Source organism: Spodoptera frugiperda, chromosome 25 (assembly GCF_023101765.2).
Source record: "Spodoptera frugiperda isolate SF20-4 chromosome 25, AGI-APGP_CSIRO_Sfru_2.0, whole genome shotgun sequence".
Taxonomy (NCBI): domain Eukaryota; kingdom Metazoa; phylum Arthropoda; class Insecta; order Lepidoptera; family Noctuidae; genus Spodoptera; species Spodoptera frugiperda.
This window is the reverse complement of record NC_064236.1, coordinates 18,704,057-18,728,934: the sequence shown is the minus strand read 5'-3', so window position 1 is coordinate 18,728,934 and position 24,878 is coordinate 18,704,057. Positions and strand designations below refer to the sequence as shown.

At 39.3% G+C, this 24,878-nt stretch overlaps 1 protein-coding gene across 27 annotated transcripts in view; it reads right to left on the bottom strand.

The window, feature by feature from the left end:
• The window catches only part of LOC118265761 (F-actin-monooxygenase Mical), a 92,324-nt gene that overhangs the window by 33,775 nt on the left and 33,671 nt on the right, over positions 1-24,878 (bottom strand). For 24 of the 27 annotated variants that reach the window (XR_007707003.1, XR_007707006.1, XR_007707012.1 and 21 more), the window contains exons 4-14: positions 13,971-14,138; positions 13,654-13,735; positions 13,005-13,192; positions 12,175-12,345; positions 11,538-11,735; positions 11,098-11,302; positions 5,499-5,675; positions 4,433-4,606; positions 3,875-4,011; positions 2,285-2,351; positions 742-2,042 (exon numbers count right to left, since the gene is read on the bottom strand). Coding sequence is in view for 12 of the 27 variants with exons in the window: in XM_050704051.1 (XP_050560008.1) it covers positions 742-2,042; positions 2,285-2,351; positions 3,875-4,011; positions 4,433-4,606; positions 5,499-5,675; positions 11,098-11,302; positions 11,538-11,735; positions 12,175-12,345; positions 13,005-13,192; positions 13,654-13,735; positions 13,971-14,138 (2,868 nt within the window). In the remaining 15 variants the exon portion in view is untranslated. Of the gene's footprint in view, positions 1-741; positions 2,043-2,284; positions 2,352-3,874; positions 4,012-4,432; positions 4,607-5,498; positions 5,676-11,097; positions 11,303-11,537; positions 11,736-12,174; positions 12,346-13,004; positions 13,193-13,653; positions 13,736-13,970; positions 14,139-16,537; positions 16,715-24,878 lie in introns of all 27 variants that reach the window. The other 3 variants (XR_007707014.1, XR_007707013.1, XR_007707001.1) reach the window with 2 other exon arrangements.

Genomic DNA, 24,878 nt, shown 5'->3' with positions numbered 1-24,878 from the left:
CGCAGTGTAAACTTGGAACACATGTGAAATGTTAATGTAACTCCTAGGTACTATTTAACTAGCGTTTTGTAGATTGCAGCGGATAAGTTTCTTCTTATTAGAATAAAGGCTTAACCAGAGATGGATTATTTTCGCCTGACAATCAAATAATTTTATCAAAGTACGTTAATCATTACTTAATTTTCTCAAAAACTCAATTTTTTGTTCAACTAGGCGAATTAAGAATCATCTGAGCCTCTATTTAAATACCATTTAGTATTGTCTTGTCTACAATTAGAGTAGAAAACTAAATTATATGAGATTGACGTAAATTTTGAACTAGTCAGTGTCATTCCCATACACTGAGCTTTCTACTCCCTAGGTACACAAGGGCTAAAGTAGCATTTGGCTAGTGGGTCTGGTTCCATAATCGCGACGCTAGTACAATAATACCTTAACATGCACACACATCTACTTAACGTAGGTAAGTATAAAACGTAGCGTTTGTATCGTTTCGTCCTCCATCGATGTTCTGTTGGGAAACGTGCGTGTTATCATTTCGATTGAACAAGAGCCGAGCGGCTGAGGGTCTACTACATTACCTCTGAGTGAGTACTCTCACGTATATTCATGGAATAGGTTGATCAATTTAACTTTATTCTAAGGTTTAAATAAAATCAGTAGACTCCCAACCGCCCGCGTCCGCCCCCCACTCCCAGCAAACGGATCATTCCATGCGACACACAACGGCAATCGCCTCACATAGTGCTGCAGCTTTTTCTCCAGCTTCTTGACTCTCTCGTCGAAGTCGGGCGCGCTGGCGCGGTACTGCTGCAGTCCGTAGTCGTTCTCCAGGTCGGCGGACGGAGCAAAGTCCAGGCGACGCTCCGCCGCCAACATCTGCAGACTCTTCTCAAAACGCTGTTTCGTGATCTCCCGCGCGGCTTTGCGCCGGCCCGTCTTAGGCCTCTTCGACTCGGCACTTCGTTTCTGCATCATATCTGAAGCTCTCTGCATCCTAAACGTCATCTCGTCGCTGTTGCGTCTCTGGGGTATATCTGGAGGCTGCCGTTGTTTATGTTCCTGGCCCAATCCTTGTCCCTGCTTGATGAGGTCCACCACTCTCTGGCGCCGCACTGCCATCTCCGGGGTGCCGATACATTCTTTCTTGTCCCGCCTGTCTGGGCTCGGCGTGTCTCGACGCTTGCCTTCGATGATTTCTGTCATACGTTGTAAGCGTAGTGCCATCTCAGGGTTTGTAGTGGAACCGGAACGAATAGATCGGGACTCCGGGCTGGGTGTATGTCGCCGCTTGTGGCCCTCGAACAACTGAGCGATTCGCTTAGTATTTGCTATTTCAGATGCTCCTATCGAGTTGGATCTTTTGTAAGGAACCTTGACTTCAGGACTCTGCGAATGCCTAATTCTACTAGTGTTTACGACATCTGACAGTCTCCTACCCTTCTGCGGTAACGGGCTTTCAGAAGACCTGGTAAACTTATTTCCGCCATCAAGAGAAGAAGACGAAGGATACTGTAGTTTCTTGGCGCTCTCCGTCGACAGTGACCTACTAAAAGTCTTCTTAGCTTCCACTTTGACGACCGTAGCATCCGTGTCGGGGGAATCATCAAACATTGAGAAATCTGGTATCCGTATGCTGTTGATGTCGAGGCCCTTCAGCCTCCGTGGTGGCTTCACAGGTTTAGCATCTGCTTCTTGGAAGAAATGCGCTAGTTGTGTCGGTTCCTGAACCCTGACCTTGGTGGAGCCCTGCAGGAGCTGCGCTAGAGATTGCCTGAGCACCTTCGGGTCGGGCGACTCGTCGGGGTCGAGGAGCGCCAGTATTTGGTCCTGTAAGTCTTTCTGTTTGTCTATCTGTGTGTCGGTGTCAGTGACGGCGTCGTGGCCCTCGATGAGGCGCGCGAGCTGTGTGATGTCGTTAAGGTCTAGTTTGCCGATCTTTTTGCGAATGTACTCGGCGGGATCGTTACTTACTTGTTGGGGACGCACCGAGCGCCGTTTCTTTCTGTAGCTCGAGTGAGATTTGTCGGCGTCGGCCGCGTCTGCGGGAGAGTTTAAAGCAAATTAGTGATCTGAATTAGTATTATTACTATAGTGATTTTTAAGTGGTAGAAAGACAAATTAGAACTGGGAATCGTAGCTCGGTACAAGGGTATATATTAAGTATTCAGCCTTGACTTTGGGATCGAGTAACAATGGTAAGGTTGGCGTGTCAGGCCGCCTTGAACTATAGCATAAGTTAGAAATACTTGAATAGTTGCAAATAACAAAGAGTTGCACTTACTTGTGTATACAGATACAGGGTGTTCTATGTTGCGAACGTGTTTCTCTTTCTGCATGCTTTGTTTGATCTAGCAACATACAGCGGTACATTATATAACATTGTATATATGATGTATGCGTATAAAGTTAGTTTGAGTCTAGTGACAGACCCACAGGACTGAGGAAAATAGTAAGATTTATTCTGAAGCTAGTCCTAATAATGACGGCATTGTGAGGTAATATTTTCGGAAAATATTGTCATTATGTCAACTGTGAACAGCTTAACATTCTACTTAACGGTGAGTTTATCGAGTTCAATGGTTTTGGCAGTGAATTGTGACATAAAAATAAATGTGTTGATGGAATAAAATCAATATAAAACGGAAAATACTTTATTCTTTAACTTTTCTTAGTCTAAATCATAATGAACAAATATGGCAGTGTTATATTATTTACACATAATAATATTTTATAGATTTTGTAGGAACAATATTTATGCCAATAGGTCTATAAGCTAGGATAGTTAAAAATTCACCGCACATTAAGTAAAAATGGAGTAAACGTTCTTTCGTCCTCCATTTTATTATTACCTGTCTTTCACTCTAAAAACACCCTTAGTACAGTCTATCGTATCGTGACTGTACTAAATTAAATTAAATTACCACGCAAACGGAAATAAGAACATAAAATTAACCCTAATAGCATTTAAATAAGCCTTAAAATTAAATATTTTAATAAAAATGTATTGTGCGAAATAGACTATCAATATTCCGTATCGCATTCTTTCTTCAGTTTTCGCACATGTATTATTTAGTAGTCTTATTATTCAATAGAATTTGGCTATATGATAAAACTGTCGTTCAAAATAAAAACCTATCTTTTATACAAAACTTCGCACAGTCCATCCATCATAGTTAGATTGCGAATAAAACAATTACCGTATGTCGCGAAACAAACGAACTGGGTTTGTTCACGAAAGTAAAACTTAACCATTCACCTATTTATTTTGTGATTGGTATGATTAAGCGAGGAACTTACTTGAAATGTCTACACTACACATTTTATATTAATTCTTTAAGCCAAGGATACACTAGGGGATAAATTTCCCGCGCCACGTATCGGCGACATGTCAAGCTAAGCCTTTTGCCTAATATATATAGTGACAACGCGCGACTTATGACGCTAGCGACGTTGACGTTGCCAGACATATCGACTAAAGTCTGGCAACGTCGCGCTACTTCACCCAGCATCGTTGGTAACACATCACACATTGATAAGAAGACCGTCACTACACGGAAAACTATGTTTTTTTGTCAGCAGTACGATGGCACTGATAAGAAGAGTGATACTAACTAAAAAAGCTGTATATTTTTTTAAGTTTTTTTTTTATATTTGTTCTCCACGGACTCTTGGTCTGTGCCCTTGTCATACAATTTGTTTTTTGTTTTGTATTTGTATCTTCGGGCGCTAAGACATTTCTTAGCGCCATGTATCTTAGCCACATGTATAACGTGTGACATGTCGCTGGACGCTTCCCCCCTAGTGTATACTTGGCTTTACGTATTTAATCTCTGATCTTGTCACTAATGTACATATGTGTGACAACTATTACCTGATCAAAGACATCGGTCTCGTGGTGCACGTGCGGCACTTCGCCTTTGAAGGCGTAGTACACACGCGTCAGGTACGAACGTAGCTTCGCATCGGGCACGTCGCGCAACGAACCGCCTGATGAGAACGGCGCTATGCCTGAAATTCAAATGTAACTTTTATGTGGTTATGTTCTAAGTTGATTGTTGCTTGACAGCTTTGAGGGTAAAATGGTGAAGGAAGACAAAATGTAGGAAAAAGATAGTTTGTTTCAAATAAATGTTTTAGTAATGTTTGTACCTATAAAGCCTCGTCCCACTAGGAACATTTGTCGAGCGACGTCGGACGACATCGCCGCGACATTGTTGAAACGGTTTCTTGTCGCACAGTCAACAATGTCGCGGCAGTATCGTCTGACATCACCAGACATCGCCCAATGTGTCCATGAACACATGTCGCTAGACATATTATTATGTTCCTAGTGGGAACTTAAGACCTTTACTGCTTTTTATATTTATGTTTAAAGTTTACACAACGAATAAAATTATATTATGTTTAAATATCAGATGAAGATTCTCACCGAACTCCTGCTGCAGTATGTGGTACACGGCTCTTGGTAGCGTGGAGGAGGGCAGCAAGTCTGGTCGGTAGCGGCGCAGCAGCTCAGTGAGCGCCGCGGGACTGGACGCCGCCCTGATACCCGGCTCCGTCCACGCCACCCACGACACGAGCGCCTCCTCTGATACTTCAGCCTCTGCTCACACAATACAATTACACATTTTAATAAAGCTTTTAATATTTTTTTGTGAAGGAAGAAGTCAAGTTCTGATATGTCGTAGTTATAAGTAAGGTGCTACTTCCGGGTTCACTAGCTCTGTTCGACTTGACTCCTTTTGAACGTGGCATAATGTTTAGCCTAGCTAGCCTATAACTTTCCTCGTTAAAAGAACTAACCAACACAAAAATTATTTTTAAATCGGACCTCTTTATCAAACGAACTTGGATTTGAAACAAAAAAAAAACATGACACATTTCTCATCAATGTATCGTAAAATAATTTGCAAATGCACATATATTTTACTGTTACATTTTCTCCCCTCACGTTTATGTATCTTTTCACCAATTGAATTAAAGACCTTAAAATTATTTTCTCTGTATCATCCCTGTACATGTTATTCGACGCACAACTTAATGTTAATGCGACAATACATTGTTGCAGTGTAAGAATACAAGTCTTATGCAACTAGAAGGTTATCAGAAAATCGCGTCGTAGTTTCCAACATTGTGTGACAAACACCTAACGATGGTAATCTTGCATAATATAAGTACAGTAACGCTGCAGACAATTTAACGGGTTTTTTTTTTTGAGGGGGGAAATCATCCAATGGCTTCTTTCGCCCTGGGCGAGGCGAGAGGGAGTATCAGACTCTTACTAAGAACAACCACGTTCCTACTCCTGCTTGTCGAGTCGGAGCCCCGGTAAACCCGCTAGGTAGTCCGCAGCTCCGGATCAGGCATCAGACCTATTGGGCGCAACGGGTTCAAAGCTGGAGTAGGAACAGGGTGGTTTTTAGTCAGTAAGAGTCTGAAAGTCGGTGGGAATCCAACCATCGCGTCAACCACGCAATATTAACCTTAAAACTTACCTCTCCGTCTCTTCCTAGCACTAGGAGCGGCGTCCAATGGTAACGGTTCGTCGGAGTCGTAGAAGGAAGTGACCCGGTGTGGCGTCACCGCTGCCCGGTTCAAGTTCGGGTAGCGCGTACCCGGGTCTAAAGTGTACGCGCCGAAGTCACGGTGCAGATTCTCCGGCGTCGTTTGAGCTGAAAACAAGATTATGGACTTTAGTACGTTGTTGTAAGGTTGAAAATTAATTGACGGATACTGGATATTTACAATATTATTTCATTTAGACAAAGTGCTATCTTATATTGATTGAACAATAGATTAAGTTAATAACAAAATGAAAAAATACGATTGTATTTATTTTGATGATAGACTTAGATCTTTAAATGTCCAAATTATCCACTATGCCATTGTACGGAGAGCCCATTGCAAAGCACTCCTATGGGAAAGTTAGTTCTCCCCTTCAACAACAGATGGCGTTACTGTATTTGATACTGATATTGGACCAATGTTAAGACTTGTGGGTAAGCTATTTCTACTCTTCGATAACAGATGGCACTACGATGTCTATGATATACTCAGCGTACGTAAATATGTAGTAAAACAAAAGCCTAACTTTAGCCAAGTAACTGTCTAGGAAAATATGAAAAATACAATTATGTACTTAAAAAAAATGAGTCGTTAAATTCTGTTAGTAAGAATTAAGTACCTATGAACACTCGAGGTATTCCTCGAAGCGCAACTGTTTTGAAGCGCACCTCTCCAAGCGCACCTATTTTATTCCTCGAAGCGCACCCGTTAGTTGCGCTTCAAGGAACTATTAAAAATATTAATTTTTATTTCCTCGAAGCGCACCTATGTTTTATTTTCGACTAGAGAGGGGATGCTAACTGAAACTATCGATAATAAGATATCGATAATCTAACACGTAGCGCTATCTATGATCCTCAGGGATGTGGTCGGCGACGGCGACCTCTCGCGCCCGGCACTGGTTCAGGCCATGGTGCGGAGCGAGAGGGACTGATGCCGTCTCCTCGCGAAGCAGTCATGCTAGCTAAGGAGGAGGCGGGGCGCGTGAGAGAACAAACCTACGCCCCAGCCGTCGCGAAAGACACTCCGGGCGTAGGGGATCCCGAGACGATACCGTAAGTGCGGGCCTGCGGACGGCGAGCAAGGGTAGCTCACCGCCCGAACAGAACCAGACCCGTGCGTGCGGCGCGTCGCGTTCCGCGCGCGCCTTAAAGAGCCATCAGACCACCACAGATGGGGCCCAACAGGGCTGATGCCTGATCCGGAGCTGCGGACTACCTAGCGGGTTTTCCGGGGCTCCGGCTCGAAAAGCAGGAGAAGGAACGGGGTGGTTTTTAGTCAGTAAGAGTCTGACACTCCCTCTCGGAAAAGTCATTGGATGATTTTCCCCCCATCAAAAAAAAAAAAAAAATTAGCAAATAAGGTTAAACTTTTAAAAATAGTTTCTTGTCGATGTATGACATCGCAAAATTAAATGTTCCGCTTGAAACCGCCAATCAACGACTTTTATTAGTTATTTTATACAATATTCAATTTAAAAATCAACGTTTCGACTTCAACGTTTGTTTGGGAAATGTCCAACAGATGTTCAAGTAAGTAATAATAATTATACGTTTTATACTAATACTTTCGGTTGAGGTCTTTGTTCACTCATTAGGATCATTACTAAATGAAAAAACTAAAAAACCCGACTGCGTTTCTTTATAATATAAAAATGAAAAAACCCTAATCTATATCTGAAAACTTAGTGAGGGCACATACTGCTGGCTTTCTAGAATGGGTCCCGACTGCTTCAGTTTTACGATGACTTTCTTGTTTTAGGGTTTTTTCATTTTCATATTATAAAGAAACGCAGTCGGGTTTTTTAGTTTTTTAAATTATTTTTATATTTTGATATATCTAGTGTCACTCTCACAGTAATACAAATCAAACGACTCCTATCAAGCTGAAATCCATCGAGTCGTTCAGGCTATAAAGTGAACAATATTCGAATTTGGCGCCAAAAATCCGCTACTTTGTATTTTTTTATATTTTGATATATCTAGTGTCACTCTCACAGTAAATACGAATCAAACGACTCCTATCAAGCTGAAATCCATCGAGTCGTTCAAGCTAGAGAGTGAGCAATATTCGATTTTGGCGCCAAAAATCCACCATTTTGTTTTTTTTATTATTTTGGTATATCCAGTGTCACTCTCACAGTAAATACAAATCTAACGAGACCTCTTAAGTCAAAATCCATCAAGCCGTTTAGGCTGCAGAGCGTGCCAAACAATTATACATACATACTCTCGAAAAACATAACCCTCCTTCTGGCGCTGTCGGGTAAAAAAATAACAATCTATGGTCGACGAGTACAAAGTTCTTGAATATTGTATAAAATAACTAATAAAAGTCGTTGATTGGCGGTTTCAAGCGGAACATTTAATTTTGCGATGTCATACATCGACAAGAAACTATTTTTAAAGGTTTAACCTTATTTGCTCATCTTATTATCGATAGTTTCAGTTAGCATCCCCTCTCTAGTCGAAAATAAAACATAGGTGCGCTTCGAGGAAATAAAAATTAATATTTTTAATAGTTCCTTGAAGCGCAACTAACGGGTGCGCTTCGAGGAATAAAATAGGTGCGCTTGGAGAGGTGCGCTTCAAAACAGTTGCGCTTCGAGGAATACCTCGAACACTCACAGGTAACTCAATTTAACTTTCACACTACATATGTAGAAGGTAAAGTACATATAAAATATATTTGCGTGAGAAGTTTGTAATTTCCGCTCGATGCCGTCTCTAACCTACTGTCGAGAGGCAATCTCCTCTCGTCTATCATGCGGTGATTGAAATTTATAAACACAGCCAAGTTATTTATGAATACAGCCAAGAATAATTACTTTCGACCGAATGTGTTTTTTTATTTAAAAAAGAAGATTATTTCTTCTAATATATACATAGCCTAAGTTAAGCCTTAGTATATCAGCTACCTGCCAATAAATGTCCTATCATAATCGGCCCAGTCATCTCAGAAAGACAGACAAAAATGGTGATTTGGGCAATATTACGACAGACTCTCCAATTTTATTTATCAGTCTAGATACAAGCGAGATTGTAAATATTGATTTTATACTGAGCCAGCAACTGTTAGTACCGACCCCATCAATGTAAACAAAACATAGTACCGAAGGCTTAATTAATTAAAAAGCCCCCGGTCTGACGAACAGCTAATAATGACCGTCAAAGGGTTTCAAATCAAAAGCAGGACTCATGAAACGTGTGTCGTGCAGTATGTATTGGAGGGACGCTACAAACCTCCCTCGTATAATGTACGTAGGGTGCAACTGACCCTAGTACATGGGCTGAAAGCTGGGTGGTAGTGTCGCTGTGTGCACGGGGAGGTGGGAGGACACACATTGAAAACTTTCAATACATAATGTGCCGCCCGCGGCTTGCATTGAGGGTTTGACTGTCGAGGGCTTATAATACAGGAGCGCTCAAAAGTGTCTTCAAAGTTATGACTTATATTATATGATTTTGTAGAAACAGATCTTTTCCTTCCCATAGGGATAGGCAAAGGTGCATACATAAATTACGTAGAGCACCGTGTAATAGGGGGTGTGCCAAGTAGAAACAAACCCAGACTTCTTACAACTTCGCGTCGGGCACAGAATTATTTGGGCTTTTCGGAGAACAAAATTACAACATATCTAGTTTTTTTTTAGTCTTTCTAGTTTTGGAAATAAAGTTGGTTTATTTTGTGCTCATAATCGATTCAGCATTGAATATGGTTTATGTAGTTTACACATATTTAGTAACCCTTTATACTTTTCATGAAGGTCCTTGCACTGCTTAGTTATAAATTTATAATTATTACGTTAACGTTTTCTTTAAAAAATGAACGCAGACTCTTGAATTTTTCCTAAGTTACGTGTTCTATAAGGTATTTCTACCTTTCGATTAGACATTTCTATCATTCGACAGTATTTTATCTTTGAAAACACCAAAATGATATTTATGAAAACACTTTCGAGCCCAACTGTAGGCGTACTAGGGTTCATCTAGGTACTAGCTGTAGATGGTGGGTGGTGGGTGACGGACGGCGGGCGGTGGGTGCCGAGTGGTGAGCGGTGGGCGACGGGAGAAAGGCGGGCGAAGGTGGGAGTTAGTGGGCGTAGGTGGTAGCCGGGAATTTTGAGGTGGCAGTTGGGAGGTAGGTGGTTCTATCAAATGCAGTATGCACAGACTTATTAATTATTTGCAGTAGACAGACAAGGAAATGCTTCAATAAACTCAAAGAGCGATTTGATGACAGATTTCAATTAGATAGACAGAGGACTGTTATATCCAGTGGAGTTGTTTACTAGATAAAGTTAGACTTATTTCTTAATTTATTTATAATTTTTATAATTTTATAATCATTCTTTGAAATATAAATAAACCTGAATAGTATAAAATATGTCCATTACTCTATATACTTCAAACAATTGGTAGATATGCCAAATCTTATCTTTTATTTCATCGACATGGTGAACACAAACATTTAAATTGAAAATATTTGATGACAGATAATGGAAATACATATCTACATCAATTTTAGTATTAACCGTTCTTTATTTATTTAATAATACAGTTGCAATTGAAATGCAAATTACAATTTTTTTAGCCATCAGCAACGGTTCCAACGGTTTTGGCAATCTGTGTGAAAGACCGCTTTAGGGGGGACACAACACAAAGAGCCAGACGGGTGAATTAAATGGGACCCTCATATCTACAGCTACATAACCTAGATTTTAATCCCTATAATTGGAACGCAACGGTCCTCTATAAAACCAGTTCAAAGAGAAAACGCCACGTGTGCCGGATCAAATAATAGCCCTCGGCTCCATTATTCATTTTCATTATAACATTGCCCTCGGACTAGGGGGCCCAGGGTTGCACAAAAGCACTAAGTACATGTCAGATCAATCTGATTTAATTTTCAAAGGGGAAGCTGCGCATTATTTGCAACACTGGCCGAGATCAAAGAATGACCATGAAACGAGTGACGGGTGCTTTTTTACAAAAGGGAGGTATTATTTTTGAGTACCATTATTGCTTTTCATGTAGGTACATAGGTTCGGTTATATAATTACGGCACACAAAAGGGACCGCTGGCCAGCATGCTAATCTCCCTTATTAGTATTTTTATTACAAAGCTATCGAGTTTTCGCAGATGGTCGCTGATGCTGTGTTACTAGAATTATTATTAATCCTTTTTGCGAAATCGAAACCAGATACTCATTGTGGGAACGAATAATTCCGTTTCAGAGTATTATTCAGATATTGTATACGGGCTATTTAATAGATTCCTACATGCAGATGTATTGGATGAAAGGGTGGACGGGATAAATTTAAAACATTTGGCCTTTTGTTCGAACCTTTGAAAGACTACAAAGACTAGTTGATAAAAAATCCTGTATATGCATTTAACGTACTGGGAAAAACTGATGTCAGATAAAAAGACAGATTTGTATGATACAATGGTGGTCGGTTACAACCGGCCAGACTGGAAGTTTTTGACACTGGCATGACAATGATAAAGCTTTATATAGGGACTTACCTAGAAGTCTGTAAATAGACTCTCTCTCGGCTATGACTTCGAGTGGGTGCGGTGCTGGACTCTGGCCCCACGCTCTGACGGCCCAGGCAGCGTCTAGCGCCGACAGGAACCCTCGAGCACAACCCGAGCCAGTTGGCCAGAACGGCTCGAGCAAACTGTCTCCAACCAGCTGACACAGCAAGCGCCGACCGTGACGCTCGTATACCTGCGCAATTAAGTTCACTTTAGTACATACTCGTACATACATATATAATTTTTTTTAGGATTAACCGAAGTGTGTTATAACATGTACAGAATTTAGAGATTTAAGCGCAATTTAAGGTTTTAAGTAAATGGTGAAGTATGACTTCGTGTTTTAATAAACATAGCGAAAACGTAGCGTTTTCTTAGAGACCACTATAAAGTCACTGGGTACCTAACAGCAATAAGATTTGGCTCACCATACTGGCGTTTTCAGCGGCGTACATGGAGGTGAAGTCGAAGAGCGCTACGTCGGGTTCCCCGTAGTGGTTAAGGGCGAAGTCCCGCAGTGGCAGGCGGCCGTCCGTGGAGAACCGCGCGGCTTCCTGCGCGTAACGCATTAAAGCTGCACGGTCCACGTTCTCCACGCTTAGTAAACGTGATACTTCATTGTAGTCCTGTAAAACAAAGCTTATCAGAAATGTTTTGTAAACAATTAGATTTTATCTTAACACGAAACTCTAAGGTTGCAAATCTATACAATTTTTACTGGTCTTGGTAGCTTGATATATTGGTGACATGACAATGACAATGGACACCAAAATAACAATTGTTTAATAACTTTGGTTTAGTTCAAAGTGTGGGAGAACCACGCTTCGGCACGAATGGGCCGGCTCGACCGGAGACACCATAGCCTCACAGAAAATCGATGTGAAACAACGCTTGTGTTGTGTTTCGTCGTGTGAGTGACGTTATTGGAGGCCTAACAAACGCACTTGTAACGCTTCTGGTTTCGAGCGTCCATAGACGGCACCGATTGCTTACCATCAGCTGATCCGATCATCAAAGGGAAATTGGGTAGTTTCTGGTTATGTTTATAGCTTATTAAGGCCTTACATTAAGCAGCACTCCCTTGTCCAGCAAGCTGTGTTTCTTGGCGGTCATGACGAAGTAGTGTGTGTCGTCCTTGTAGTACACAATGTTCTCCAAGTCGATGCCGGTCACTTCGTACAGCTCCTTGAAGAACTTCTGGTTGAATATGAACGCCACACCGCTTATTTCTGGTACCTGGTAAACAAAATAAATGTTATTATCATTTTGCTACCTTCTGCCAGCTGCTGCGCTTGCGTTTAAAAAGCATCCTATCACCCAAGTCAGCTTATACTGTCTGTATACCAAATTTCATTAAAATCTGTTCAGTAGTTTCAGCATGATGGACGGATAAACATCCAAATTAAGAAAACAAGATATGTAGTTGGAAGTAACTGGCTCATCATCAATTTTTGATTGGATTATGAGAGATATTTTTATGATGCAACGTCACGCCTTTTATAGCGGGTAGGCAGAGGTGCACGTGTCAATCAAACCCGAGACCCCTTGTCTGGCAATCGCACTTGCGACCACTCGACTAACGAGACAGTCTAATAATAAATCCTTATATATTTTTTTTTAATATGTTTAGTGTCAACAATTTCTCAACGTGTGGAGATAGTAGAGTACAATACATGTGTCACCCCCTACTCCTCACGCAGGAGTGGTGGGCAGAGCCAATTGAGGAAGTACTATTAACAGAGACCAGCTGTCTCTAATGAACCTAATCCTTTCAAACTACAATCTACAACCCGCCTGCCGTGCGGAGATCGCGGCAAAGCATTCTTACGTAAAGGAGGCTCATAGTCCAGGGAACCGCCACGGACCGTTAATATCTTCAAGAAAATGGTACAAACCGATGCTTCCTGCTCTGTATGCCTGTTGATGAAGTTGGCAGTGATAGCCATAGCGAGCTTCCCCCTGAACTCCTTGCGTTTGAACCCGTGCAGCGTGTTCCTCTTGCCGTCGGCGCCCAGGAGCGCGTCGAACTCGTACTGAGATACGACGTGGTCTGATGGCAGGACGCGCGCCCTCCAACCCAGTGCTAAGTAACAAATATATTACGTGTTAATGTATAAAATAAACTTTAATATAATTTATATTATAGTAAGAATATTAAAGTTGAAAATCCAATGTCATATCGGTTTTTTTTTGTTGAATACATTTTTGTTTTACATAAAAGGTAGTCCCACACTAGGATTTTCTCTTGTGTCGTGGGTGCGTTTACAAACATACAAGTTCACATACACATGACACCCAGACCCGAAAGAACAATTTGTGGATCACACAGAGTTGCTCCGTGCGGCCCAGCCACCGCGCGCCTACCATTTAAAAACCCTAGTGTGGGACAATTAAACGTTTGCTTTTTACCCTTTTTCTTTCCTCAACTGTTGTCACAAGACTTTAATGACAAATGTGCTTCGTTATTTTCGAAACGTTAAAATCTAATAGACGCTATATTAATTAAGCGGTCCTTAAAAAAACAGTGCAGTAGTAAATACTCACTTTCAGAATTTTCAACCCTAGGCTCTAATAATTCTTCAAAACTGACTCCTTCATGTAACTCCACTCCTAGTAACAGCGCCACCTAGAATAATAGAACTTATTAAAACATATGGTAACATTCTATTTTATAAAACGTTTTGTTAAGCGCAAAAGAAGCTCCAAAACGGCTTGGCTAATTCGGGCAATTATTTTGTTCTTCTATCCATTACAGGATAGACAGTTTTTGACAAAACATGACTGGGTAAGTCAAGAAGCAGCAGTATCATATACCAGTATGAAGCAAGAATTAAAAGACAAATTAAATATATGTAAGTTACCTTCATAAGTATACACTGCAGCTGCCTGATACTGATGTGGTCTATGGAGCCGGCGCAGAATTTGCCAAAAAACTTCTTTGCGCCGAGTGCCCTCAGGTCTTGTATCACGAACGGCCATAAATGCAGTACGTTGTTTCGAGACATTCTGTCGCGTTTCTCGATCACGACCTGGTAATAGAATGAAATAATGTTATTATAAAATAGCGATATAGCTTGGGCGAGTGGTGACGTCAGAAAAGAGTATTCTAAGTGCCGACTGAAACCGGGCAGCAATAGTCGCTGATTAACCTGGACCTTTTAAACTGCGATTTAATAGTTGTGGTTAATTGTAGTGTGTAACGTACATACCATATTGATAAGATTTATGGGAAAAAAAACAAAACTAATTGTATGACAAGGGCACAGACCAAGAGTCCGTGGAGAACAAATGTAAATAAACTTTCCAGCCTAAAACTTGCGTGCGTGGAAGCCGATAGTCTAGCAATGGGTGTCATAGGTTGTCCTGGGCATCACATGATACAAACATAACCGAGTCTAATTACTATTAAACTGCCACTTACGTCAGATATTACTTGTCTCACATAGTATGAACAAATCTATTGCCATAGCCCCATGAATCATGGAATTATAGCATATAAAGCTGGCGTTAACGCCACGTATACGTTCGTGTGTTACGCGTACAATTTGCGTTAGTAATTTAAGAACTCGGTGGTAAGTACTAAATTATAGGGTTACGCACTCACAGACAACAGACTAGCTTTTTCTCGTGGGAATCGAACCTTATGCTAACGTTACACCCTTAGACATTTTAATAATTCATACGCAAGGGGCTTAGTGTTAGGTCTAGTCCATTTACTTAAAACCAGGTGTTAAGAATCCACGAGCTAGTTGATAGGCAATTATTTCACATTAGTTGTAGTAGCGCTGACTATTCCAAGTTCGGTCATCATACTGACCTTATAGGATTCATAATTACTTCAGTCCTACTTCGGACAGACATCGGACTTCTGGGCATCGCGTGTTTATTCGCGCACGGATTAATTCTCAATGTGCTCTAATTTATTTTTTTGTTGTTATAACAGACTTTATTTCTAGAATCCCTTGGAATATAATGGACACTAAATAATGTCGGAGCGAATGACCACGCCGTGTAACGTCCATCATAAAATAGTATTTAATTACATGTAACACTAGAAAATGGCGTGATATCGAATCATGTCTGCATTCTCTGTGCACATTGTGATGATATATAGATACTTAATACAAGTACCTACATAATAATTTATGTAATGTCAATATTCTATCATATCTTGCACATAATGCCTTATATGGTACAGTTAATAAATCATTGTGAAGTATCATAAATACAATCCAATGCATATACTTCACCAAACCGATAAAAAATATTATTCCTTAATAATAATGTCAACACATTCATTTCAACAACACGATTGGTGTGCTACAATTTAAAACGTACATTACTCTTTGTACAAATAGCACCCTAACATCAGTCATTAGTTCCTAAAGGTCCATAAACCAAGTAAGAACTAAATAACACTTACCAATTTAAATACAGCCATAAAAAGAAAACACTTTCTTCTAAGTAGTTATAAAGTACGACCACTAAAGACCAATGTGACGTACATCGGTTCTTGACTATGTATGAACACCGGTGTCCATCTGCATCCGATGCGGGACAAAACTCAAAACAATTATGCAGTTGTTTTGAGTAACTTTAGCTGTTTGCAATTTTGTCATTCTGTGTATTTTTAAACAAGAAATGTGTTTACAACGGTGCCATTATGGACATAGCTCTCTTGGAGACAGTGGCCGGTTTAGGGTGACTTAAGACAGTCTTTTTGGAGATCTATCTAGTATTATACCTATGTAAAGTGCTTGCGGTCTCAGTGTATGGGCAAATACTCAAACGTCACTCAATTTTAAGACGCTTTCAAAAATAGTTCTGTCTCTACAAATTCTTTATAAAAGACAGAGATAGAACGATATTTAAGTAAAACTTAAAATTGAGTACCGTTTCAGTATTCGGGCGTAAGACAGCCATTAGATGTTATTTAACTTATGCATTAAAGACGAAGATAAAGCAACTGAAAAATATAAGGCGTCATATAACCACCCCAGTTTCTTCGCCGGTAAAAAATTTAGTAGTGGCGTTCAATTGTAGTGGCAGTTTTTTTTTCAAAATTGACACGTTAGCATTTTCGCAGTTATGAGAGAATCAGTGATAACAGAAAAGCCTAAAACATCGTATAACTGGCAATTTTATTTACAAATACTACTTAATACAGGTAACAAGTACTTAGAATCGCATCCCCTCGCGTCACTACTAAACACAGAGCTTCCCCCTCGCTCGCCCTCGAAGTACTGAGGGGTCTGAAGGCAAAGTACTCAAAAAGCCAGATACGTAGGGAGTAACTTGTACTGTGTTTTTATGTACTAACATTATTATTGTTTAACAAATAAGACTAATATGCAGTACAGTTAGACTCCGATAAATAGACGAGACTCGAGACCATCACTGGAAAAAGATTATGTTTTGTAGTACTTACAACTTTGGCACCAAGGAGCTGACATTCTATGGCTGCTCGAAGGCCGCAAGGTCCGGCACCGATGATGAGCACCTTGCCGGAAGCACATGCTCTGCCCTTCGCGTACACTTTGTGGTTGGCTCGGGCGTCGAACTTCTTAAACAATGCTTGTGCTTTCCATGAACTTGCTAATTTCGCCTGGAAAAGATAATTGACACTTGTTTACAAACAATTTTCTTATTTAGGTAGAGGTGTGCATACACCCCATTTTATGTCTATTGGTTGCATGAATTAGTGGGTATGGCACATCCTTGCCGGGTTCTAAGCTATATACTCGAAACTTTGTACTTTCATAAAGCGAACGTTTAGTCACTCATATAATTCGGTCAAGGTTCTAAATACAGTACAAATGCATGACACATTTAATAAATCAATATGTGGACGTAATGCAATAAATATTGTCATGTTTACACATATGTAACACAGGTCCTTACGCAACTCAGGAAAAGGGAGTTCTGATAGTCAGTGGAGTGTGAACCTTACGAGACCGGCAGTCATATCTCACGTTGCCTAATATTAAGCCAGCTCGTACATAACAATACGTAATACCAGGTGCAACATAATTCAGTTCATATATTTATTATTAAAGCAAGTTCTAACAAGTTATATTACTTATCAATCCACCACGATATTTTAGCACATATCAGACAAGATAATTACGCATTTTTGTTATTCTGTCTACATCACATACAGCTAGTTAAAAGTACCTAAAACTAACTCAAGTAATAAAACAGTGGAATGTTATTAAAATGGAATAATTGCTTTTAGGATAGAATTTTAGATCAAAGAGGGTTGTTTCCACCCTCCAGTAAGCCTAGGTACGTAGGTACCTATAGTAACTGCGCAATAATGATGGCCGCTGGGTTTCCCCACGGCTAGACAGGGGGATGTAATTTGAGGACGCTGTCCCCTCGTTTTTCATACTACATGAAGCTCGCCCGTTCAGTTTTCCCCTAGGCAGTCTGGCGATTTTCAATCAATACACATTTACGCAGTCCGAAATATAAACAGAGACTACTCATGTTTAACGTCTCTCAAATTAATCACTAAAGGCGTATGATATGACTATTTGTTGTGTACCTATCATCAAACCACCGATGCGTTTTGATTAGCAATGTTTAAGAAATAAACATTTGTTAAACCAAAACCATATCAGCTGTAGGTCCAGATTAGAAGTCGTGTTTTTTTATAGTTTACATGCCAATTTAAGCTCATAAAAAAGTCTTTAAATAACATTAATCCAAATACTGAACTCCTGTTTTAAATTATAAATAAGAACAATATGTATTAATTATGTAACCTACTACAACTATGAATCTGCCGAACTTCTACTAAAACTTTAGTTGGTCTTGGCAAGGCAAACGTTCAGTTGACTCGGTCGCGCGATAGATGGCGTTGGCATACGCGTTCTACGAGCATAAATACAAGGCCAAACAATTAAGGAGCAATTTGTAAAGTGAGTATAGTTATCTCGTTTCATTCACGGATTTATCCTTCAATTGCCGTTAAGATGTATCTGGAGTCATGTCGCTTTTAACACGCCTATCAGGAACTCGGGAAGGCATACCCTAAAGTGTATGCAGAAACTTTTTTTTCAAATCCAACTGGATCATTTTGGACTTCTTGAATAACGATGTTAATTGAAGTCTTTGACTGCCAATAGAAACTAGAAACTGTTGAAGGCAAATCCTCCGCTAGCGTCGGTCACCGGTGACCACCACAGTGTTCAATGTGTTAAAACAAAAAAGTTATAATAACATACAAAAATTACAGAAATTTGAATAAACAAATTTTGTTAAATTGTAACGAACGTAGAAGGAACTTCAGACAAATTAATATACTTTTGGGGAAAGTGACCAAGTCACATTAATCTATACAAACTCAGTCGGAGATCTTCAGAAGGGACCAACAAAGAAATTATCACAAGTAGCAAGTAGCGAAAAACCGACATGGACAAATGCCTTAGATCCCACAACAGCATAATCAGAAAATATGCTATTTTGCTAATACGAGGAATATGCGTTACGAGTCTTTGTCAACAGCTCTTCCGCTTCATACAACCACGTGGTTAAGTCACTAATGATATCGCCCTTTGTTTCCAAGAACCATGAATATGTTATCAGTCAAACATCAAGTGCTACCTGTCTTATTAATACTAATCATGACGACTGTTTCATTAATCAGAATTGATAGTAGCTTTGATAATTACGACATGCATTCAAAACCCCTCAAAGGCAGCCGGCATTATAACAGATTAGAGTCACATTATATAAATAGCAAATGGTTCTCACGTTGTTGGGTAATTTTGACTAAGATGATTTTACAATTCTTTTGTTTCTCAAAGACTTTGTCACACGCGAGGTCGCGGCCCAAAGTAAGTATCAACATTGGAATTTATACTTCGCGTGGTGCCCGGAACTCGGGCCGGAAGTCCTTTGTTGTGAATGATATCGATATTATATACTGATTATATTTGGATCTCTGTCTTCCGGACCTTACCAAATACGTACACTTGTTTCCAACACCTGGCAACGTAAATATTGATCATGTGTAGATGACAAGATGCAACAAACGAGGATGTATATGTAATGCTTTTCTTCCACGAAAGTACAGAGACATGGACACAAGACACGTTATTATGTGAGTTTATTAGTCCTTTGTGACCGTATTACAGTAAACATGTTACTAAATGTATGTATTCAACGAAACCAGAAGAAATAACAGTCGTTAACGAAACACATCCTTATGTGCTCCAAAACACTGAATGACTAATTCATTTAATGAGTCGGGTAAACAATCGTCACTTGGCGCCCTAAATAAAAAGAATTGCTCATTAAATGGCTATCCAGCGTACCGTACCGAGAACAATGCCAACTAAACGAAATACGTTGTTCGGGTACAAAAAACCTATCAACATTTCGAATCTGAATATAATAAACATCTTGTAAAATATAAATTACATTAATTAGTTGGCGGACTATATAAAAGTAATTACACTAGAATTTATGTGCTATAACTTCATTTTATGAGTATAATTTGTCGTCTGCACTACAACGAGGACATTCATTTTGTATACAGAAACTGCAGGATGCAGGTCGCTTCCAACCAGCCTATCTGGAAGTCTTTCGGGGGGCCTATGTTTAGCAGTGGTTGTCATGTCTAATTTAATGACACAAAAACAATGGTGCAAGCTGAGCAGTTGATATTCAATGTATCAACTGTTTTTCCATGATACCCTTTATTGGAGCACAGTTTTATTATTTCCACAGCTGGTCTTTGCACAAGGGTTGCTCTGTCCAAGGCTGCGCAGATGCGCTTTGCAGATGCGTCATGCAAAGTTCAGAGATAATGTCCAGCCCTTTGTGTACAAACCAGCCAGTCAATTGGAATAACAAGACCTAGCCGAGCATATATTTTAAAAAAATAAACTCGTTTTGGCATGCCTGGGAATTGAAATCTGAAACACGCTGTCATTCACTGGACCGACAAAGAGGAGTATTCATGTGTACACATAAAACTGGATCTCGTGAATGTATAGATGGGGGAATTATCTTTTTGTTTAGGTATACCTACTTATTTTATTATATCAAAATAATAGGGCTGATGTGCGCACAGCGATATTATTATAAAAACTGATGAATAGGGTATACAACAAATATGGGCCATGTAGGTATGTACAAGCCATATTGATCGCCATCGCTATATTATTATGGACCACCTGAGGAATTTGTACACATATAGCAATAAAAGTATGCAGACACGCCGCTCGGACAGTCGATAATATAATCTTGAACAAAGAACAAAGAATGTAGAGCGCGCAGTATTCCTCACACACATTAATTAATCAGAAATCCGTATCAGATTAAAGTGATCGAGACAGGTCGACAGAGAAACGTCCAAGTAATATCTATTCGTTTCAGTATCCTTCACGCAGTGCAGAAATGTCGAGTATTTCAAAGAAACACTCCAAGAAGGTGATATTTATGCGCTGGCGCACAATAATGCAACGATTTGTACCTACATTGTGAAATAGTCATCAATATAGACAATGACATCATTAAGCAGCGCAAACGTAAAAATGTCGCCCATATTTGCGAGCTAAATCATTCAACAGTTATCAGCAGGTTATCTCAGAGATAAGCCGTAATTAGCGATAGCATTACTATAAATTAGTACATATACAGTTTTCGAGAAATTAGCAAAGCAATAACGATAAACAATCGCAGCTGTTACAAGCAAAATATCAACAATACATGTGGGTGTAAACTTGTATCAAATATGGCCAATGGGGCAAGAACATGTTTTGATCAATTTATTAAGATCGATGAATCAGATCCATTCATAAACACATTCAACTACATTAGCGAGTTAGCTCAGTTAATTATTGTTATTTAATTGATTTACATACCTACAACAATTTGTGATATTATGTTCTAAAAGGAAACTTAGAACAACCGAAATAGATGAATGTATTTTAATTTCAATAGATGGCGTTTGTGAGACGCGTTTATTTTGACTGATGCTGATACGCCATTCATGAAATAAGAATATTAAATATAGGCATCAAATGATTTGTATCACTTCGTCTAGTTTAACAACAATACAAACACGCAACCAGCTCCTTTCCGTTGACACTTCGCTTCATTTGCAAAGTATAATGGTACAAGCGCATAAAGGGCATCAATATATATTCGCAAAGCAAGTGATTAGCATACAAACATTCGCGGTTAGGCACACAACCATTTGAATATAATAAGGTAAGTGACGCTAGCATGGGGGCATTGCATGGACGCATATGGGCTGCGAACCGCTATCTTGGCGTCAATGCAAGAACTCTAAATCGATGGATTAAGGTATATTATCGAACGAATTACACTTCCACAGGCTGGAAATAATATTACTTAAACGAATGTTAAGGTTTCCTTGTTGAAAATATTGTTACCGAGTCTTCGAGTATGGCGTGATAAATACATTGTAAGGAAGGTCATATACTTGAATGCTGTTTGTACTGACGTAGTTGAGATGATCGATGGTACAGCGGCGTACAATCAATCATACGGACGTACCCAACCCTTTGGCGACACGACCATGTATCATCGAAGACCACTTGTTGAATACAAATCACTATGGTCCTGCACTTAGATATACTGCTGGACAAATAGTAGGTAGACTAGGTGTTTTGGCAACCAGTTTTCAAGACACCTTACGATATAGAACACGCATAATAGCTCGGCCTACGTAGTCTACGTACATTTCAAATGCAAATTGATATAGCGTGTTGGTAGTCAGACCTTCGATAAAATTAAGTTGTTTGAACATTGAACACAATACCAATTTACTATAACGGTACCAGTACCGCAGCATTATGCATTGAAAGTGCACGGAAGTAATATCGCTTTAGTCGTTCACCGACAAGACATTTTACATCAATTTAAGTTTTTAATAACGTAATCATTTTCGCTAGAATTCCTAACTGGCTGTAGTCGAGCAGCCAGTTGCTCTCAAAATATACATTCCTAAGCTGAGCCCACCTAATTGTGGGCGCAAGACTTATTTCTAGATTTCGATAACAGATTGAGGAGCGCAACAGAACGGAGATAGAATCGATTCTGACGCATGTGCGTAGTTTACATTTGTACTGGAATAAACGGGGTAAGTGGTAGGAACTGAAGGCAGCTGATTAAACGATTCGTGCTGTACATACATACAATCATGTGCGCTTGATTGTATGTTCAATCAGACGTACTATTCTCTAAACAAACATTTAGATTGGTGTTGAGTAGAAACAGGATTAATGGCTACTATCTACTATTTCTTTTTAATTTTATACCAAAAACACTATAGCCGACAGAAACTACATAACTTAATCAATTCATTATAAGTCGAATAAATAGATTTCAGATAAAGCCAATGCGCCATATTTATTAGAAAAGTTGTTTCAATTTTCGTCAGAACATTTCACAAGCATACAAAGCAGCATTAATACAAAATAGTTATTTCTCTGTAATCTAGTTCTCAAAGAGGCTGACTAGTAAACTTACTAGATGTCTCTGTATAATTGTCTACAACAGCAGTTAGTCAGTTACCCAACTAAAGCATAACTTCCTCAGAAAGATAAGCACTAAACATTGTTTATGTTATCTGAATCTTATCTTCACGCTCTCTTACGTTGTGAGGTTGGGCACACATACGGTATCAAATACTATCCGTCCTATCAGTTAATTTATCCTAATATGTTTAGATAGGCACGAAATCTTTAAGGATTGAAAGATACGGTAAAAGATTTGCGTATGACGTGAATTATATAGAAAAGGTCGCTTCTACCAACCACCCCTAAACCTATTTGTTTGTATATTATGATTTAAGTTCTTAAATGCTGAATACAAAACTAACATTTACAGATACCCAAGATTAGAATAATCCAATTAGAAGATGCAGAAAATAAAGCGGGTCACCGAGTGACCCAGCGACCTCGTACTAAATTAAATCCTCTATAACAAAGAAATATATCGTCTATCTATAGAATAGAAAAGGAATTCAATATAAATTCTGGTTATTTCATAAAAACATGAAACATGAGCTTATGAACGTTTATTTAAAAAATAATGATATTGCGATATATTAAGGAGTAAATCCACTAATCAGCGAGACCTTTTTTTTGAGGGGGAAAATTATCCAATGACTTCCGAGAGGGAGTGTCAGACTCTTACTGACTACAAACCACCCCGTTCCTACTTCTGCTTTTCGAACCGGAGCCCCGGTAAACCCGTTAGGTAGTCCGCAGCTCCGGAAATCGGCGAGACCTAGGAACCGTACGTACTGTACGTATACTAAATAACATCCACTATTTATTCGATCTAATAAAAATACTAACAGTACACAGTGTTGTTTACCCCAAACGTTTAATAACGGCTTGAAGTTTTTGCTTCAGAAGTTAACAACGCGCCGCCCACACGCAGATTCCTTTGTTTTTATTTTTCATTCCTTCGGTACCGAATTTTTGGTTTTATTGTAATTACAGGTCATTGTATTACCATTTGGCTGCGACTGCGTGTTCTTGGATTAAGATGTTTGACCTTAGGGGGCAAACTGATCTCGTACTTGGAATTAAATTTTTGAGATCGTACATGATCAAAATCCAACCTTATTACTGTATAAATAAGATGCTATCAACATCTTCAAAATTATTATTGAATAGGACTACAATAATTGGAGGTTACCTCATATATTATATGTCGCTATTAAATTGGAAAACTTTCCGTTGGAATGGCTTTTATGGAATAGCTATCAATTGAATAAATATCATAAGTATTTCTGAATTGCTGTAAGTTAGTGCCATTTAGTGTCATTACTTCAGGGTCTAATAAACACTTAATGCACTGGCCACCGTTTCATTTCAAATTATGGCGGTAAAACTTTCGGAAACGTCTTCGTTTTCTCGCTTCACCGGTCCGAGTGAAAATATTAGAAATGGACAGGAACAAACTGACACTTAAAGACGCATTTAAACACCAATAAAGTTATTTAATTAGCTATCTCGATAGAGAAAACTCTTTTACTGCATAGAAATATCTAGTATGGCTGCGAAATGAATGATTTTCGTATATTACATATTTATCATAAGGAAGGAAACATATTACATTAATGCGTTGGTAGGCCTAAAAATGTAATTCCTGAGCAGGAGACTTTTCTAAACTTAAGAATGAAAATGTATTATACTCATCATCATCAATCAATTCAACTAGTTTATGGGTAATAATGGATACAAAATGCGACAGTAAAGATATTATTTTATTTCCACGGAGCATTGCAAGAGGCAAAAACTTTACACATTTCCTGCAAACACTTCTAGGCCGGGGTTGATTGGCATAGAAGACAGACAAGGATTAATCTTTTAGCAGTTTCTCTTTGTAGCCTGCTGCAAGCTAGTTTTGAGGTCTTAGATATCGTATAGCATGTTTTGCGTCGTTTCTCCATTTCCCGGTACGATATCCGAATTCCAGGGTGACGGGCGAGCGGTGAGTTGCATTCGTTTTGGCTCGGTGCCATCGAAATACGGACGTTCTAGATAAAATTCTACGTACTAAGTGTTAAATTGGTGTGTCACGTGGAATCGTCGCGTTTCCACGTTGTTATTGGGTTGAACACGGCCTAGAGACCTTTGAAATAATCTGTTTGCTGTAAAGCAGAATAATTTATTCTAATCATAACAAAATACAGGGACGACTCATTGTTTGAACGTCAACATATTATTATCGCCTTATTTGACAATTAATATTTGTACACAAGTAAACAAGGTCAG